At 42.8% G+C, this 18,083-nt stretch overlaps 1 protein-coding gene across 1 annotated transcript in view; it reads left to right on the top strand.

The window, feature by feature from the left end:
* The window catches only part of Micalcl (MICAL C-terminal like), a 53,863-nt gene that overhangs the window by 22,573 nt on the left and 13,207 nt on the right, over positions 1-18,083 (top strand). The window contains exons 6-9 of the mRNA XM_013028672.1: positions 2,227-2,233; positions 5,751-5,844; positions 9,739-9,828; positions 14,922-15,015. Of these exons, the coding sequence (XP_012884126.1) occupies positions 2,227-2,233; positions 5,751-5,844; positions 9,739-9,828; positions 14,922-15,015 (285 nt within the window). The remainder of the gene's footprint in view (positions 1-2,226; positions 2,234-5,750; positions 5,845-9,738; positions 9,829-14,921; positions 15,016-18,083) is intronic.

The raw sequence follows: 18,083 nt of genomic DNA, 5'->3' as shown, positions 1-18,083 counted from the left end.
TTGTGAAGAATTTCCCAGGAATTGGGCCCTACATCTGTTCCTTCTTTCTTTCGTTCTTCCTTGCTTTTGGCAACTGTCCTCTGTCATGGTGGGGGGATTGTGGGGGGGAGAAAGAGGTGTCATTCACCATACAGGAAAGATTATAAGGATGTTGGACATTGTGTAGTAGTTACTCTGGCAGCTATTTTAGATCTACTGCAACCCAAGAAGGAATGTGTTGCCTTCAGACAATCTGTCCTTAAAAACAAGCAGAGTAAAAATTCCACCAGGTCACCTAGGTAGTGCCAACAAACTGAATTGAAAGAAGACCCTTAGTGACAGATGTGAACTGCACCCCCATCAGGACCTTGAGGTGAGCCTTGGGAGACCCCACAAGCAAATATAATCAAGTAACTAGAGGTCTAGACAGCAAATCTGACTCTGGGGGTTCCCACATGCCAAGTTTGGCCACTCACCCTTACATACGTCAAGTACAGAGATGAGTCATGATGAGGGCAGATAAAGATTTAGTGTGGGATGGCAATGTGGTGAGAAGCAGAGTAAATACTTTGGCCCATCTTTGGGGTATAGACATGAGCTTTAGGTTTAAATAGAGAAAAGAATTGGGACAGAGGGAGAAAGGTATGTATAGTTATTAAACAGTGTCAGGCAAAATGTGGCCTGGTTGATCATTATGGAGTGGTTCTGAAGAAATTGTTGTCATGGTCATTACTTGAAGGGAGCAATTTGGCCATTGTTGCCTAGGGACCAGTTTAGACTCTAGTTACATTGGTCCTGTCCTCCTTGGATTTTAAGGTGATTAATTTGTAAAGTGACTTTAGTAGAGAATGGCTCAGCACAAAGAATGCAGATACAAGATGGATTCAGTGATGCTAAACTTTCTTCCTGCTTTTAGCTACCTTTTGAGTATTTGCAGGCCAAGTGAGGAAAAGCCCATGCTTTTCTGATCACTTGTTATACATCTAGTTGGCTCATGACTGGACTTCTGGCCTAAAGATCTGTAAGATTAAATTTTAAAAAAGCATTATGATAACACTATAAAATGTTCTAGTAATTTGTCCCACAGTAGAAAAACCAATACCAGCATAAACTCTTTCATGCCTGGCTTCTTTCATTAAACATTATATAGATGGATTATCTGTGTTATTTTGTATAGATGTGTTGTTTTTTCTCATTGCTATCTCTGCCCATTGTGGATGTTTCATTATTTCTGCATTTTGCTACTGGGCACTGATATTGTTTTTTGTTGTTTTCTTGTGAATTCTCATACATATCTTGCTATTGGCTATTACCAAAATAAATGAAGCCAGACAGCAGTTATAGTGGCAAGGACAGATTTTAGTCAGGAGTGTACAAGAGGATCCAGTGTGAACTGGATTCTACTCTGATTTCCACCAAAGTGCCTAAAGCCTTTGTAGGGATTATGAAAGAGGAAGCAAGGAGCTCAATAGAGTCAGGGAAGCAGAAATATTACACAGGTCTGGTCAGCAGACTAAGCCAGCTGTGTCTTTAGCTGGCAATTAATGAAGAGTTCTGCCTTCCTACAGACCCTGAGAGAGAGTGGCCCTCTCTTTCCTGATGATGAGTGCATCTTAATGGAAGGGCCTTCAACTCCTTGAGAGAGGTAGTGGTGAGTAGTAGGAGACACACACAGAGCTAAAAGGCCCAGAAGACAGATTCACAATTGCAAGCCCTTGGTAGTAAATATCCTAGGAACCAGGGGGAAGGAGTTATCAGGAATTGACTAACAGAAAATTCTTTTGACAACCTTGGCTTTGGACAAGTTCTCTAATGGGGATCTAGGATCATCCTAGGTATTTGATCTTAACTGTCAGAAACTATGTTATTATTTAATTCTTTAAAATAAGGAAAAAGGGGTGGCAGATTATTTATATTAATAGCCTATACTTTTATGTGTGTTCCAGTCCTAGAGCTTGAATGTGGGGTCTAAGTGCGATCCTTAAGCTTTTTGTGCTCAAGGCTAGCACTTTATCACTTGAGCCATAGCTCTACTTCTGGCTCTTTTGTGGTTAATTGGAGATAAGGGCCTCATGAACTTTCTGCACAGGCTGGCTTCAAACCGTAATCCCCAGGTCTCAGCCTCCTGAGTAGCTAGGGTTACAAGCATGAGCCTCCTACACCCAGCTCAAAAATCTGTACTTTTTTTTGTTTGATTGTCCTGTTTCTTTGTTTTTTGTGTGTGCCAGTCCTAGGGCTTGAATTCAGGACCTGGGTGCTGTCCTTGAGCTTTTATGCTCAAAGCTAGCACTCTACCACTTGAGCCACAGCTCCACTTCCAGCTTTTATTTGTTGTTTAATTTCTAGCTTAATGCTTCTATTGTCAGATGATATAATATGCATGATTTTAATCATTTGAGATTTTTTAATACCTGGTTTATAGCTTGGCCTATCACCTATTTACTAAATGTTCTATCTGTACGGAAAAGAATATATATTCTCCAATTATTGGGTGTGTTATTTTATACACACTCATCATGAGGTCAAATTTACAAATAATGTTTGTTCATATCTTCTACATCCTTACTGAATTTTTTGTCTGATTGTTCTAGTATCTGCTAAAAACAACTATGTTTAAAATCTCTAAAAATGTTTAAAGACCTGGCTAATTTTCTTTGGCTGGGAGTGGTGGTATGGAGACAATTCTGGGGCTTGAACTCAAGGCCTGGATGCTATCCTTGAGCTTTTGTTCTCAAGGTTAATGCTCTACCACTTGAGCCACATCTCCACTTCCAACTTTTTGGTAGTTAATCCTAGCTACCCAGGAGGCTGAGTTCCGAGGATAACAGTTCAAAGCTTGCACACATGGAAAAGTCTGTGAAATTTTTCCAATTAACCACCCAAAAGCCAATACTAATTTTTATCTTTTATCTACTAATTCCTTTGTGCTGTTATTTTGGGCGTTATTTCTGTTGACTGATTTTTCTCTTGATTGTCTGGTTTCATCCTGCTTTTTTTGTTAATACCTAGCTAGTCATTGTTAGCCATCATATAGACTATGAATATTATACTGTAGAGTTTCTAAATGTTTTTATTATTTAAAGAATGTTAAATGGAGAGTAAGGAATGTTTAGTTCATAGTAAAGTAACTTGCTCCTCACTCTGTTCCTACAAATGCTTAGTTTAAAATTTTACTGAAGCACATCCACAATACCCTCTAGTCTAGAGCTAATCTATCCCTGTTAAAATTAGACTATTCTGTCATTTCTAATGCTTCCAATGTCTATGCTACCCTAGCTAGAAGAACTTGAAATATCTCCCATTCAGTTAAAAAAAATTACAGACTATTCAGCCTACAACTTTCCAGCAGTTATCTGACCAACTTTGTAGAGTTTCTCTCTGTATATGTATAGCTTACTGCTAAGCAGTAGATGCAAAGAAGACTTCTATGCTTATTTCTGAGATTCTTTTTATTCTCCTACAACTTCTTCCTCTCCAGTGTTCTACCCACACACATTCCAGCTACCTCAGTCTACCTAAACTCGGAACTTCCTTTTCAACTCATTGAATCTGTTTAGGGTCCTCCTACCTCCACAGTGGTCCCAAAAAGGCCTCTGGGCAGAAAGTTATGATTGTAGGGCTTTCCTGGCTCTCTTCTGTCCTGGCCTTTGAGAGAGTTCTCTCCTGCCTTTTGTACTGTAACTGAAAACAGATGCTTCAGATACTTTGTCCTGATGTCTAGTGCTCTGTGGCAGAAACTCAATTCCAAAATCAGTCACTCTAATAACAAGAGTGGAACAATGCTCCAGCATTTTAAAAACTGTAAAAATGAACCCCAGAATGGTTAGTTCTGTGATTGAAATGACAAAGCAGGAAAAGAGTAAGAGGCAACCTCATCACTTTCTTCTTACCAGAGGTTGAAGAAATACACCGAATATGCAAGCATTTCCCCCCATTTCAAGATTAAATTCAATTAAAATCGTTGTGGCAAATGAGAAAAGGTTTCAACTTTAGGTTTGTAAAAGATTAAATGGGTAATTTTAGTAATACTGTAGTATTATTTAGATTAGTGATGATGATGGTGATGGCTATGGTGATGATGGTCATGATGGTAATGAGGATGATGGTGATGCTGATGTTGGTGATGGTGATGAGGACTATGATGAAAGCAGCATTTATTGAAGCCCCTCCAATGTACCACACACTGTTTGGCACTTTGCATTGATTTTATTATTCTTCTGCACCAGTGCCATGAACTGGAAATCATGAACCTGAGAAACAGAAGGAAGTAAAGTCAACTCCTCACACTCTCACGCTTAAGTGAATTCTCAGTGACTTAAACCCTCTGCAGTAATTTAGTGGCCAGAACTGGGAAGCAATTTCTGCTCACCACTGATGCTGCCTCCTCCAGTCTCCTCCTGCTCTACTGCTGCTCCCGCGTCTGTCTTTACCTGAGCTTTCCCATCTGGCAAATTAAAGTGGAAAACAGAAAACTGCCTCCCTAGAGAGGCTGTTTTTATTATATACATGTTTTGCATTATTTTCCTTTGAATAACAGCATATGTAAATGTGTTCCTGGAGGTTAAAATTACCCTGATTTTGTAAAACTTGGCCTCTCCCACTGGGGTGAATAGTTGAAAATTATGGGGAGGAGAAGGCAGGCTGGAGAGAACGTTCGCTGACTTGGAATTGCTTCTCCTCCTTCCTCCCCACCCAGTACATATTTCTGTGCAGACACAAGCTGCCACCAGCATGGAGGGTCAGTTTACCATCCCAGAGTACCTAGGTGGTTCTGAAATTCAGTGCCCAGAGTGGGTGAATGCACATATTAGTCGCTGACCTTGCATCAGGTTAGAATGCAAAGGCACAGATGTTCTTGCTGAGAAGAATGAAAAGCTCCTGTGGCACCTGGAACCCCTCTCACACCTGCTTCCCAGCCGGTCACAAAGGGATTTTTGGCTCACACTGGCAGGTTGCTCCCGTGTGCAGCAGTTGGCATGACCCCTCCACTTCACCTTCCACGTGGTCCCTGCATTTGGGGAGGGGGTATCCCTATCTTCCACTGCTTTTCCTGGCATTTGAATCATCACTTCAATGATGTGATAATATCTACAAGTTGGGAAAATAAAAGTGGCATTTGTTTAGCCATAATTAATGAAATATTTATGTTGCATGAGACTATGTGATAAAACCTTAGGCTTAGAGTCCTTTTGCTTCTGATTACATTTGGGATTTTTTTTCTATGACCAGACATTCTGACGCCAGCTCTTTTACACTGAGCAGATGTCATGTAGTAAAAATGGGTGCCAGATGCTGGGAGCCGCAGAAGGGTGATTTGTTTAAGAGCTGGCTCTGACTTTTTTTTTTTTTTGCATTCAATTACTCTGCAGTACAAACCTCACACGAGCAGTTAGGTAACTCAGCTAAGTTCAGACACACATTTTAATCATAGATTTTGTCTCCGAATGCATTGTAAGCAACACACCATGTAAAGGGTGTTTAAGGAATTAATTGATTTCTGTATAATACCTTCTTTTTAATGTGAGGAGAACTGCAAAGCTCTTGGCAGGGATCCAGAAATGTAATTAACATGGAGGCCAGATTTTTCAGTTGCCTTTAGGTAAGGCCTCCTCCAGCACGGACAAGTGCAGTGAGGGAAAGGACAGGAGGAAGGGAATAGGGTTGAGTGGGGAACCAGGAGTGGCCACTTTGGGGCACAAAGCAGGAAATGAAGCTAGCAATATGGTAAGTTCTTCTGTTCTTGTTCCAGGCTCCAAGCATACCCCTGTAAGAGCTCAGGTGACAGAAGCAGCTTCTTCTCCCTCTTCCATCACCTCCTCCTCTGCAGATGAAGAGCTCGATCCCCAGCTTTCCTCAAGGTTAAAGGTAATATCACTTGACAAATCAAACAGGGCATTAGCCCATTGGGACCATTCCCCATCCAGAGTCAGTGTTGAGACAGGCTCTGCAAATCTCATTATGCTATCTTGCTTCTGAAGGCAGCCCCTCTTTTTATCTGAAACACTGTAGGATGTTTATTTATCTCCTTACAAGAATACCTTCTTAAAGACTCACATTGGGGAAGGGAAACAAACAAACAAACAAAAAGACATGTTTATTGAAACCATTTGGTGACTGCAGCTCTTAAAGTGGGTTTAATATGTAGCCCAACAAGCAAAACCATTGAAAAATTAAAACAAGCAGATGTGTATTTCCCCAAGGGAGGCACAGCTTCATTTAAGAAGCACAAGGGGCAGATTGCATGGAAAATGTTATGTTTATTCTAATCAGAACTATGAAATGAACCATGCAGTTGCATTAAGACAAGGAACTTACTATTGAAGGAACTAGCCGTGTGCCCACTGGGAGGCTCTTGGTGAGCACTCTCCACTTGATTCTAGAGAATGTTACACAGCTCTCACTCCCACTAATGAAAACAAGCACTATCGTATGTCTGTGGTGTCCGTGTATCACCCATGTGGAAACACATGTCTACTTCTAAAATCCACTGTTCTTGATCCACTGGAGCTACAGCTCTCCCACTGGGACTTGGAGAGGCACAAAGGACTGAATGGCTGGAAGATTGAATGGCTGGACTTAAAATGCTTCCCAGGTAGACAGAGAAACAACTCACTGCTCTGGTAATGTTTATTTTTTGGAGCAGTGAGGATCTATGGAAGGAAGAGGAGAATCAAATTTATTTACTCAGACTCAACTTTTCCATATCTGGCATTAGGAGTTTTGGCATCACCTCAAGCCACTCAGGGGTTCCAACTCCCCATGGCCCAGCTTAGAGCAAGTCAGGATAGGCCTGGAGTGGGGGAGGAAGGGAGGAAAAGAGAGAGGGGAGAGCAAGTAAGCACAAGCCTGGGTTTCTCATTTCTAAATGTGGCCTTTCCCAATTAGTTCCACACTCAACCATAGATGAATTATGTGTGGTGTTGCGTTTATTCGGGGGATTTTCTTACTGTCCCTTGTCTCATTGAGTGCCCTAAGTTAATTCTGTATTCAAATGGGACAGACCCCAGCATCAGCCATCTGAACATCCACTCATAGAGAACAAGAAAGCGGGGTGCCTTAGACACATCCAATAGGAAGATTGCGTGCCAAGGCAGGCTTTGCAAGTCTCATTATGAAGATCATACTATCTTGCTTCTGAAGGCAGCCCCTGTTTTTATCTGAAACACCCCAGGATTTATCTCCTTACAAGATTACCTTCTTGAAGACTCGCATTGGGGAAGTGAAACAAACAAAAAAAGACATATTTATTGAAACCATTTGGACTACACCTCTTAAAGTGGGTTTAATATGAATATGTGGCCCAATTTGTTCAATACTCCACACAGACAAATCGTGTGTGTTGTGTTGATCTAGCCTCACAAATAGCTCCTGTAGGCCTGGTGTGGAGCTCGTTGTCACCTCAGCTGCCCAGTAGTAATGCATGCCCACTTTGCTTGGCTTCTAATGTGATCTGCTCTTACAGGAAGGGAGTCTGGCAAAAGGATTCCTTATTTATGATTTCCAAAGGGCTCACCCTGAAGGAACAGGGAGAGGCTTTTGGCCTATGGTTTCTTTGTCTCTTCTGTCCCATACAGCTATGTCCCCAGCCAAGTGGCACAGAGCCCGCGCCAGCTCAAATGATCCTTTGCACAGGAAACTGTGCAGGATATGTTCTCTCTGCCTCTGCCCTTTGCCTTGCCCTTCCCAATGCTGCCTGCCATCCCAGTCTCAGACAACAGACCTCAGTGTAGTTGCCTGTCCTTAGTTCTTCCACCTTCCCACTTTTCCTTTACTGTCTTTTCTGCTTAGGCCGTTGCCTTTTTCCTCACCTCCCTGTACTCACCATCTCTGAGAATATAAAGATGGGAGCTGGTATATGGTAAGGCTACCTGAGCATTCACTAATAAAGCATCCTTCTCTTTCTGTGAAACATCTGTTTAATGAAAGACAATAATTGACTTTCTTCCTCCCCTCCCGGAGGGTGATATCTTTGCTGCTGGGTAAAACCACGTGATCCTGTTGAGGTAACTCCCTCCCCCAGAAGGTTCTCGTTTAGAGGGAGATATTAATGTTCCTATTCTATAGGACCCACCACAGGGGAAGGATCTGCATGTTTATGTGCCTGTATATGCACTTGAGCTAGTACTAGGTCTTGAACTCAGGATCTGGTGCTCTTGCTTGGATTTTTCCAATGGCTGGTATTCTATCACTTGATCCACACTTCCACTTCTGTCTTTTTTTTGGCTTCTCTACCTGGGCTGACTTTGAACCTTGATCTTCAGATCTTAGCCTCCTGAGTAATTAGGGTTACAGGCATGAACCACCAACACTAGAACCAGAGTCCTTAATGGGCCTGAGCAGTAAAAGTCCATGAGAGAAGATAATAGAAACCAGATGTAAATGTGGATGCTGGATTCAGTCTACCTGGGTTTAACTCCTGGCTTTACTAATTACTAATTGTATCCATTTGGGAAAGTTACTTAACCTTCATATTTCCATATTTGTAGAACAAGTGCAATCAGAGGAATACATGAGCTGATACAGGTGACGTAATTAGTTCTGTGTCTGGCACATAGAACTCAGTAAGTGCTGGCATCTATTATGCAGAGTAGTGTGAGAGGAAGTGCAGAGTTACTCGCTACATGGATGAAGTGGTTCTCCATGTGGACTGAGTTAGATAATCGCTGGATAGCAACCATTATGGATCCCTATCACCTCTTTCTTACCCTTGCCTCTCCCCAAAGATCCCAGCTGTAGAATGGAGAATTCCCTGTGCAAAAGGCCTGGAACTCTCTCTAGAGTGATTGACAGTCCATCTGCAGGTCACCCCTAGAAACAGATAGTGTAAGGTGAGATATGTTCAGTTTCAAGAGCCAAAAGTTCTTTCCAAGGATGAAGTCATTGGTATTCTAGATCCTAAGGAGAGGTCTAGGAAAACAAACTCATGAGAAGAATGTTGTCACTGATGATCTATAGAGGTTCTGAGGCCTCAAAGTGAGATGCTCTCCCCAAGGAAAGCACTCATATCTCCAGGATGGAGTCAGAATAAGAAGCATCCTCAGAGCCCTGACACATAAGTGTTTTTAAGGTACAGTCTCAGGCCACTGTGGTTCTGACCCCCATTGCTCTGGCTGAAGGTGTTTTAGGTCTCTATTTCCCACTTACAGATTTATAAGCATTTAATTAGCTCAACCAGTTGTTGAGGATTGCCAAAGCACCAGGCTAGCCATCACAATTTTGTTTGTTTTTGTTTTGTGGACAGGGTTTCATGATATAGTCCAACCTTATCTCAAGCTCATTGTGTAGCCCAGACTGGCCTCATACTTGTGTTTCTCCTGCCTTGGCCTGTTTGCTTGCCTGCCTGTTTCTCCCAAGCCTAGCATCCTTGGGCAGTATGGTAGTAGCACCTATGTGAAGTATAATTTCTCACAGTGAAACACAACTGAACACACACACACACACACACACACACACACACACCAGCTTCCCATCCCCACATCTACTAGCCATATGTGGCTACTTAAATAAACAATTAAATTCAGTAAATTTTTAAATCCAATTTCTTATTTATAGCTCATATCCAGTGCTTAAAAGCCCCAGGTAACTAATAGCATCTATATCTCATACAGCATAGGTACTGATCATCTCCATAATTAACTGCCATTATTCTAGAAGCTAAGCCTTGGCTAGGAAACCTTGGGGGGAGAGCAAAAGATATAATAATGTTTTGTAAATTTCAGCCTCTTTTTTTTCTCAGTCCTACTTTTTCTTTTCTAGGAGAAGAAGACACTCCAAAGAAAGAAGAAGCTGGAAAAGGCAACAAGGCAGTTGGTGAAGCAAGAAGAACTGAAACGACTACACAAAGCTCAGGTCAGAAAACAAGCGTACGATGAGTGAGTGGGCCTGGGGCCTGATCCATGGGAATCTGAATAGGAAAGCATTGGGAGCCTGTGCTGTGTTGGGGAAGGCAAGCTGGGGACAGGTCAGACTCTCTTCTCTTAGGGACAGGTTTGTAGTTATTCTAAAGGCCCTGGCTCAATCTCTAGTGAGACCCTGGGGCCTGCAGAGCCAGGTGTTGCGCTCTTAGCCATTCCCAGGTACCTTTCCACCTGCAGACATTTGTTCTGCTAAGTGATGTTGGAGCCAGCTTTGACCTTGAACGACATCCTGATCCCTCACTATCTTTTTTTTTAATATATATTTTTATTGTAAGGATACCGTACAAAGGGTTACAGTTACGTGAGTAAGGTAATGAGTATATTTCCTATGGAACATTGTTAGCCCCTCCTTTGTTTTTCCCCTACCATCCATTCCCTCCCCACCTCCCCAACTCCTCCCTCCCCCACCCCAAGTTGTAAAGTTAGCTGGCAACATAGTATCTTGTACATCTCATTGCTACAATGGGTCAACCTTTATCCTTATTTCAGCATTTTGTTATTTCCCTTCCCCTCCCCAAATTAGAAGAATTTATACACAAGTTACAGGGCACTGGAATCAAATACAGTGAAAACAGGGGTTATACCATGGGGGAAGAACATATGCAAGAAACAAAAAAAGCACATTAGCCAGGCGCTGGTGGCTCACGCCTGTAATCCTAGCTACTCAGGAGGCTGAGATCTGAGGATCGCGGTTCAAAGCCAGCCTGGGCAGGAGAGACCGTGAGACTCCTATCTCCAATAAACCACCAGAAAACCGGAAGTGGCGCTGTAGCTCAAGTAGTAGAGCACTCACCTTGAGCTGAAGAGCTGAGGGACAGTGCCCAGGCCCAGAGTTCAAGCCCCACGGCCGACCAAAGAAAAAAACAAAAAAAGCACATTAAAAACAAAAAAGCACATTAAACACAACAGCAACAAAGATAAAACCTCTTGTGTCCATATCTTGGAGTTCCTTTCTATTAGCAACATCTTATATGGTCATATGTACATTGCTTTTGACCTTTTCTGCTTGTGCTAGACATACACTAGTTATTGCAAGTAAGGGAAGCCATGGGACCTATGTTTCTTTGGGCTTGGCTTACTTCACTTAATATCATTTTTTCCAAGATTTTCCATTTCCTAACAAATGGGGTGGTATTATTCTTTCTGATGGAAGCACAAAAATTCCATTTTTTATATATATATATCACATTCATCTACTGAGGAGCATCTGGGTTGGTTCCATATTTTAGCTATGGTAAATAATGCTGCAATAAACATAGTTGTGCTGGTAGCTTTAGTATGGCCTTGTTTATGATTGTTTAACCCTGACTATTTTATGACCTTAGTTTGTTTGTGTATGTGTGGTGAGTAGGTCCTGAGGCTTGAACTTACAGCCTGGGCATTGTCCCTGAGCTTTTTTGTTCAAGGCTAGCACTCTGCCACCCAAGTCACACCTCTGCTTCCAGTTTTTGGTTTTTTTTTTGGGGGGGTGGTTGGTGGTTAATTGAAGGTAAGAGAGTCACAGACTTTCCTGCCTGAGCTGGCTTCAAATTACAATATTCAGATCTCAGCCTCCTGAGTAGCTAGGGTTATAGGCATGAGCCACAGGTGCCTATCTCAATACCTTTGTTTATCCTCTATGAGAACACAAATCTTCTACCAACTAAATGTGTGTCTTTGCTAAACTGACATCTGTTAGGGGCTGAATCCATTTTGGAATTAGTTGAAAGGATAAATATTTAGCATTCAATTCAGATTCCTGGCCTGTGACTTCTTCCAGACATTTCTACCTAGGGTCATCTGTCCATCTCTGTAACACACACACAAAACGAAGCAGAAGTCTGAGCATTCTCCATCTCCCTGAGGACTCTGAGCATAATCAGGAAGAACAATTGAATTTTAAGATAAGGACTTAGCATGGCCACTCACATTAATCCATGTTTCCTCCATCACTTTCTCCAGTATGCCCTTTATCTGGCCATATAATCCTGTAGAAAGCTTCCTGTTACTGGAACAAAATGCCTGAGGTAATTAACTTTAAAAAGAAGAAAAGGCTGGGGGAGGCACATAGTTTCAGTTGGCCCTGTTGAGTTGGACCTGCAGCAAAGCAACACATCATAACCAGGAGTATGTGATAGAGCAACATGCTTACCTCATGGGGCTCAGGAAGAAGAGAGAGAAAGGGTAAGAGCCAGAGTCTCAATACCCCCTTTAAGGACACACATCTAATGACCTAATTTCCTTCTCACTAGTCCCCACCTCCAAAAATTGCCTACCAATAGTCTGTCTCTCCTTCTCCCGCTTTCTCTTTCTCATTCGCTTTTTCTCTTTCTCTCTTCCAGGCCTGGGGCTTGAACTCAAAAGCCTGGGAGCTGTTCCCTGACTTCTTTCACTCAAAGCTAGCATTTGAGCCACAGTTCCACTTCTGCTTTTTTGGTAGTTACTTGAGATGAGTCTCACAGGCTGTCTTCTCCCAGCTGGGCTCGATCTATGATCCTCAGATCTCAGCCTCCTGAGTAGCTAGGATTACAAATGTGAGCCACCAGCACCCAGCTCCAACCTTTGGCACATGAGTCTTTTGGGGACATTCAAGATCCAAACTATAGTATCCTATAAATTGTCTCTGACAACAATGGAGTCATTTGATCTGATCTCCTTTACCTTAACTTCCCACTAGTTCAGAAGCCACCTTCACGTCAAGGACAGGGACAACTCCCAGAAACTCACCTCTATTCTCAACTTCTAAAACAGGTTTCTTCAGGACATCTCAACTTTTCCTTCTAAGAACAAAACAAGTCTTTATAATACCCATTGGCAAAGTCAGCCCTTTCTGCTGGCAATAGGGAAGAAGGGAAGAATTACAATGGCCTTTTGAGCCCCAACCTGTTAGCATCTAAAGGGGCCATTTTTAATCTCTTAGCATTTCCACTTCAGTTTCCAAAGAACTGCCGTGGAGGCAGTAGTTAGGTTGTTTGGGCTGTGGTGGCAAAATGCCACAGATCTGATGGCTTAAACAACAGATACTTATTTTCACACAGTTCTTGGGGTTAAAGAGACCAAGATCAAAGTGCTATTGAGCTTGTTATCTGCAGGGATCCTTCTCTTCCTGGCTTGGAAACAGCTGCCCTCTCACTCAGTCCCCACATAGTTTTCATGTAGCTCTTTGACATCTTCTCCTTCTTCTCCTTGTTCTTATTTAGAGACCTATGAGAACAAGGCCCCACCCTATGACCTTGTTTAATCTTACTGATCTCCTTAGAGACCCCATCTCCTAATATAGTCACAATGGTAGTTAGGGCCCCAACCTATCAATTGGGGGGGGGGGGGAAGGAGAGAAGTAACAACATAATTTAGTCTATTGTCACCTTATTGCTGCAACTGCATAATCAGTAATGAAGTCATGTAAGCCTCTCCCTTCTCTTCCTTTCTACACCATCTCAGAAAGGGATGGATTTATTATGATACAATTGTCTTTAGAAGAGACAGAGAGGAAGAGGGCATTATAATTTATAAGTAGACTTCTCATTTAGTTTAGATGTTATGTTTGGGGTTTAAATACAGCTGAGATGAGAAAAGCCACATGGGTGCTTGGGACTCCTCATGCCTCTGCTACTGTCCCTGTGAATCCAGGCTGTGAAAATATGGGGTTCCAAAGGAAGGGAAATGAGGCAGAGTTGAAATACAGTAGAGCTGGGGCACACAGATATTCCGCCTGCTCAGGTAGCTAATGGTTCCTTTAATAAATCTGTCCTGCCAGGTGCAAAGTCTCTTTCACCAAAGAATAGAACAGCCTTTTGACAGCCTGGTGTTTGAGAACAGAGAAAGTTGCCAGAAATGAGAAAAACTTATATTAGAAATACTTCTGCCACACCTTCCTCCCCCCTCCACTCTTCTTCCTAACACATAATTACATGATACATAAAAGAGTAATAGCTAGTGAGGAAAATAAATATATCTGCACACCCAAACTTAACAAGTGCTAAGGAGCATATAGCATCCTTTAGTAGGTCAAACATCTGGTATCTTGTCATCATAGCCTGCTGGTGACAAAGCCTACACTGATAGCACTCTGGGCATCAGCTGAATGCACAAGGAAAGAATCCACCCATGGGGAGCAAAGGAGAAGAGCAGAACAATCTGAAAAGGGAGCACACAAGCCCCCAGGAGCTGACCCAGGTCTCCCATGACACTGCCTTCTCAGGAGGTTACTACTACTGCTTCTGGGAAACAGAATAGGAGAATACTGTGCTTTCCCCAAGTCTGTCCTCTACTCTGAGGACTGGCTAAAGACCCAGTCACTGATCCATAACCATAGTCCAAGGCTATGGGCCCTAAGGAGTCCAGAAACCATAATGACCACCCACCTAGCCTCTGCTGCTATCCGCCTTGTCAGAGGACATTGTTTGCATGTCTGCTTGGGATGGATTGAACATGTTCATAGATACCTTGTCTTTTTTTTGTTTTGTGCCACTAGTATGGCTTGAAATTGGGGGCTAGGCACTGTCCCCTAACTTTTTTGCTCAAAACTAAACACTCTACCCCTGAGCCATATACTTCTGGTTTCATGGAATTTCTGCCTGTGCTGACTTTGAACTTCAAATTTGAGTAGCTAGGATTACAGCCATATGTCTTTGGTTGTAGGCCTTGAACTCTGGGCCTGGACACTGTCCCTCACCTCTTCAGATCAAGGCTAGCACTCTATCAGTTGAGCCATAGTGCCACTTCCAGTTTTCTGGTGGTTTATTGGAGATAAGAGTTTCATGGACTTTCCTGCCCGGGCTGGCTTTGAACCATAATCTCAGCCTCCTGAGTAGCTAGGATTACAGGCATGAGCCACCAGTGCCCAGCCCATATGTCTTGTTTATATTTCATTCTAATGGCAGGAGCATCAAGATCTAGTGTTGGAACTGAGATGACCCCATCCAGATATCAGAGCACCACTAGCGACAGCACTTCTTTTTCCTGGAGGGTCAATGGAAGAACCTGCCCTTGATGTGGTTCCATGTGTCCTGAGTCCCTCTGTGATGTGTGATCTTGGTATTGCAGGCCATCCAGAGACAGCTGGAGGAAGTGGAGGAGCGGCAGAGGGCTTCAGAGATCCAGGGTGTGAGGCTGGAGAAGGCACTGCGAGGAGAAGCAGGTATGGCATGCCCGGAGGTCTGAGCAGCAGGCATGGGTCCATGTCCACAGTCTGAGGACATGCTATCCTATCACCAGGGCAAAACAAAGGCATCTTGTCACCCTCAGAGGATCTGCCAACATGGACATGAGGTGCCGTGTCCTTCTGGCTTCATAGAGTAAACCTCAATATGAAACTCCTCAGGGCATTGGTCAGCCTCCCGGCCAGGTAATGGACTGCTGGAAAGCCCAGCCTCTCTCCTGGCCTGCAGCAACGTTTCTTTGTAGCTCAGAGAAACATTTGAGTGTTCAGGCAATGTAGGGAATGAGCCACTATGGAAAGTTAGAGTCTGTATGACTTTGGGCCAGTCAGGTTATTTTAGGGAAGAAAACTTATAAACTTTCATTTTCTCATCCGAAATGTAGTTTTATACCATAGAGAACTTATATAAGGATTGCATTAAAACTATGGTTAAGCCAAGGGCTCTAGTGGCTCATGTCTGTCATTCGAGAATGATGCTAGCGAAGGCCATGAATTTCACACAGTCATAAGTACAGAAGTGTAGGAAACACTTCCACAACCTCACAAGAGCTGGCAAATGAGAACTAGAGGTTTCAGCTCCAGAGCTGCAGGCTCATTTGTCACTACCTCGCTACAGGCAGACTTTCCCTCTTTACACCTCAGTTTATTTGTGGATTGGGAGCAATGTTCATACATGGTAAGACTAGCTGAACCAAGTGGTAGGCCTGGAGTGCTTGATTAATCAGTATGTGTTCTTCTTATTTAAACACGCTGGACATCTTTCCTGTATTTGTTCATCTGAAATAGGCTTGTGCCAGGTGCCAGTGGCTCATACCTGTAATCCTAGCAACTCAAAAGACTGAGATCTGAGGATCACTGTTCAAAGCTAGCCTTGACAGAAAAGTCTGTGAACCTCTCATCTCCAATTAAACACCAAAAAACCAGAAATGGAGCTGTGGTTGAAGTGCTAGAGAGAGTACTAACCTTGAGTAAAAGAAGCTCAGGGACAGATCCCAGGCCCTGAGTTCAAGCACACACACACACACACACACACACACACACACACACACACACACACACACACACACCACAAAGAAGTAGGCTTGTTACAAAACTGATGATGCTGTCTAAGCTAAGAGTTATACAGCCCATCTCTCCAACTATGATGGTACTTTTGGCAATGTAGTATAAACTGTTCTTGTTTGATGTTTGGTAATATCATTAGGAATCTCTTGATTGCAGTGAGATATATCCAATAGAAAGGATGCCTCTCAGAAGCTACATAGACTTGCACTTTGTCCTTACCAACACATGTCAATGTGGGAAAAGTGGACTTTGACAGATGGCCAAAGAGCCCTGTGTTTAAAACTGTTTCACTCTATTGAGGTTGGGTAGCTCTAGGAAAAAAGCTTAACCTCTCAGATGCCTTATCTGAGGAACAGAAATAGTAATCCCTACATTCTTGTTGAGAATTAGAGTGTTGGTGAGAAAAGTATTTACCAGTCTCTACCACATGTAGTCATTTAATGAATTCTACCTACTATTATTTTACAAAAGTTAAGTTTACACACAAGACACTATTAAAGAAATACAGATGTATTGGCCAGGCGCCGATACCTTACTCCTATAATCCTAACTACTCAGGAGGCTGAGACTGGAGGATCACGGTTTGAAGCTAGCCCAAGCAGGAAAGTTCATGAGATACTTATCTCCAGTACACCAGAAAACTGGAAGTGGCACTATGGCTAAAATGGTAGAGTGCTAGCCTTGAGCAGCATTCTAGCTCAGAGACAGCACCCAGGCCCTGGGTTCAAGCTCCACAACTGACCAAAAAAGAAAGAAAGAAAAGAAATATCTGTCTCTTTATTGCTTGAAATTTAAAATATAAATGTCAGATATTTAAAGCTTGTGAAAATGTCTCTCATTGTCAAAGATATTTAAAAATAAAGAAGAAGAAGAAAATTATGTTGAGTCATACCTAATAAAATCTGCCCATAGAGGCATGGCTCAAATGGTAGAGTGCCAGTCAGGTAAGTCAAAACACAAGGCCTTGAATTCAAGCCCAGCATCAGCACAAAGAGAGAGACAGACAGACAGAGACAGAGAGAGAAAGTCGGTCCAGCTGGCCATCTTTTCAAAGGTGGGCTGAACTAGCCAGAAGATGGATTCCTTTCATTCCCTTTGTATCCTTGGTAACTTAATTTCTTTGTTAAGTTTATGGCCTCTTTCTTCTTGAATGTTCTTGTGGGGGTGGGGTGACAGATGCAAATAGACAAGGCGACTGAAGATGCAGACAGATAAGTCATGCAGTGTAGCCTCCAAGGGAAGCAAATGGAAGATTCAGGAGGCAGGTCCTCCAAATGAAGACTGCCTCCCTCATCATAGCATTTGTGCAGTAACAGCGCTCCTAGCTGGTTCAATAGTCTATCCAGTTCCTTTAAGAGATGGCCTGGCTGCTTAATGAATGACCGGTGCTTATTAGATTAAGTTGTATTTGAGCTGGCCTGTGCTGCACCGGTTCAAGTGATTTAATGGGAATTATTTAATAGGTATTATTAGGATAATTAGAAAATGATCACAGTTAGGCAATAACATTGAGCTCTAAAGGTTGTGAATAACCAAATTTAGAGACAGTCCTGAAACCTGGAGGAGCCAGCCACAGTGAGCCTGAAGTCTCCTCTAATAATTACATGCAGCAGCCTGAAAGGGGCTTTTGTTCCTGGGAATTATTCATTAGGCAGCATTGAATTAGAGGAGGACTGTGCGGGGGTGCAGTCTGAGGGCCGAGATGGCTGATGAGCAAGATGAGGCTTTGATGAGCTCCTAATTGTCCCACCACAATTCCTGCTTTCTCTTTTTCCAACAGTCAGAAAGAAACTCCCCCAACTCCCACCCCCAGGATGGGAGATTTCCCCCTCCCCTCCATTTTATCCAAGAAAAGGGAACAAAGAAAAATGAAAACCTAACAATCCACCCCCAGAGAACAACCAATGCTATCTCATAGGGTGTGTGTGTGTGTGTGTGTGTGTGTGTGTGTGTGTGTGTGTGTGTGTGTGTGTGTGTGTGTG

Source organism: Dipodomys ordii, unplaced genomic scaffold (assembly GCF_000151885.1).
Source record: "Dipodomys ordii isolate 6190 unplaced genomic scaffold, Dord_2.0 Scaffold113, whole genome shotgun sequence".
Lineage (NCBI taxonomy): Eukaryota > Metazoa > Chordata > Mammalia > Rodentia > Heteromyidae > Dipodomys > Dipodomys ordii.
The sequence above is the reverse complement of the archived record's forward strand: the minus strand, read 5'-3'. Positions and strand labels throughout refer to the sequence as shown.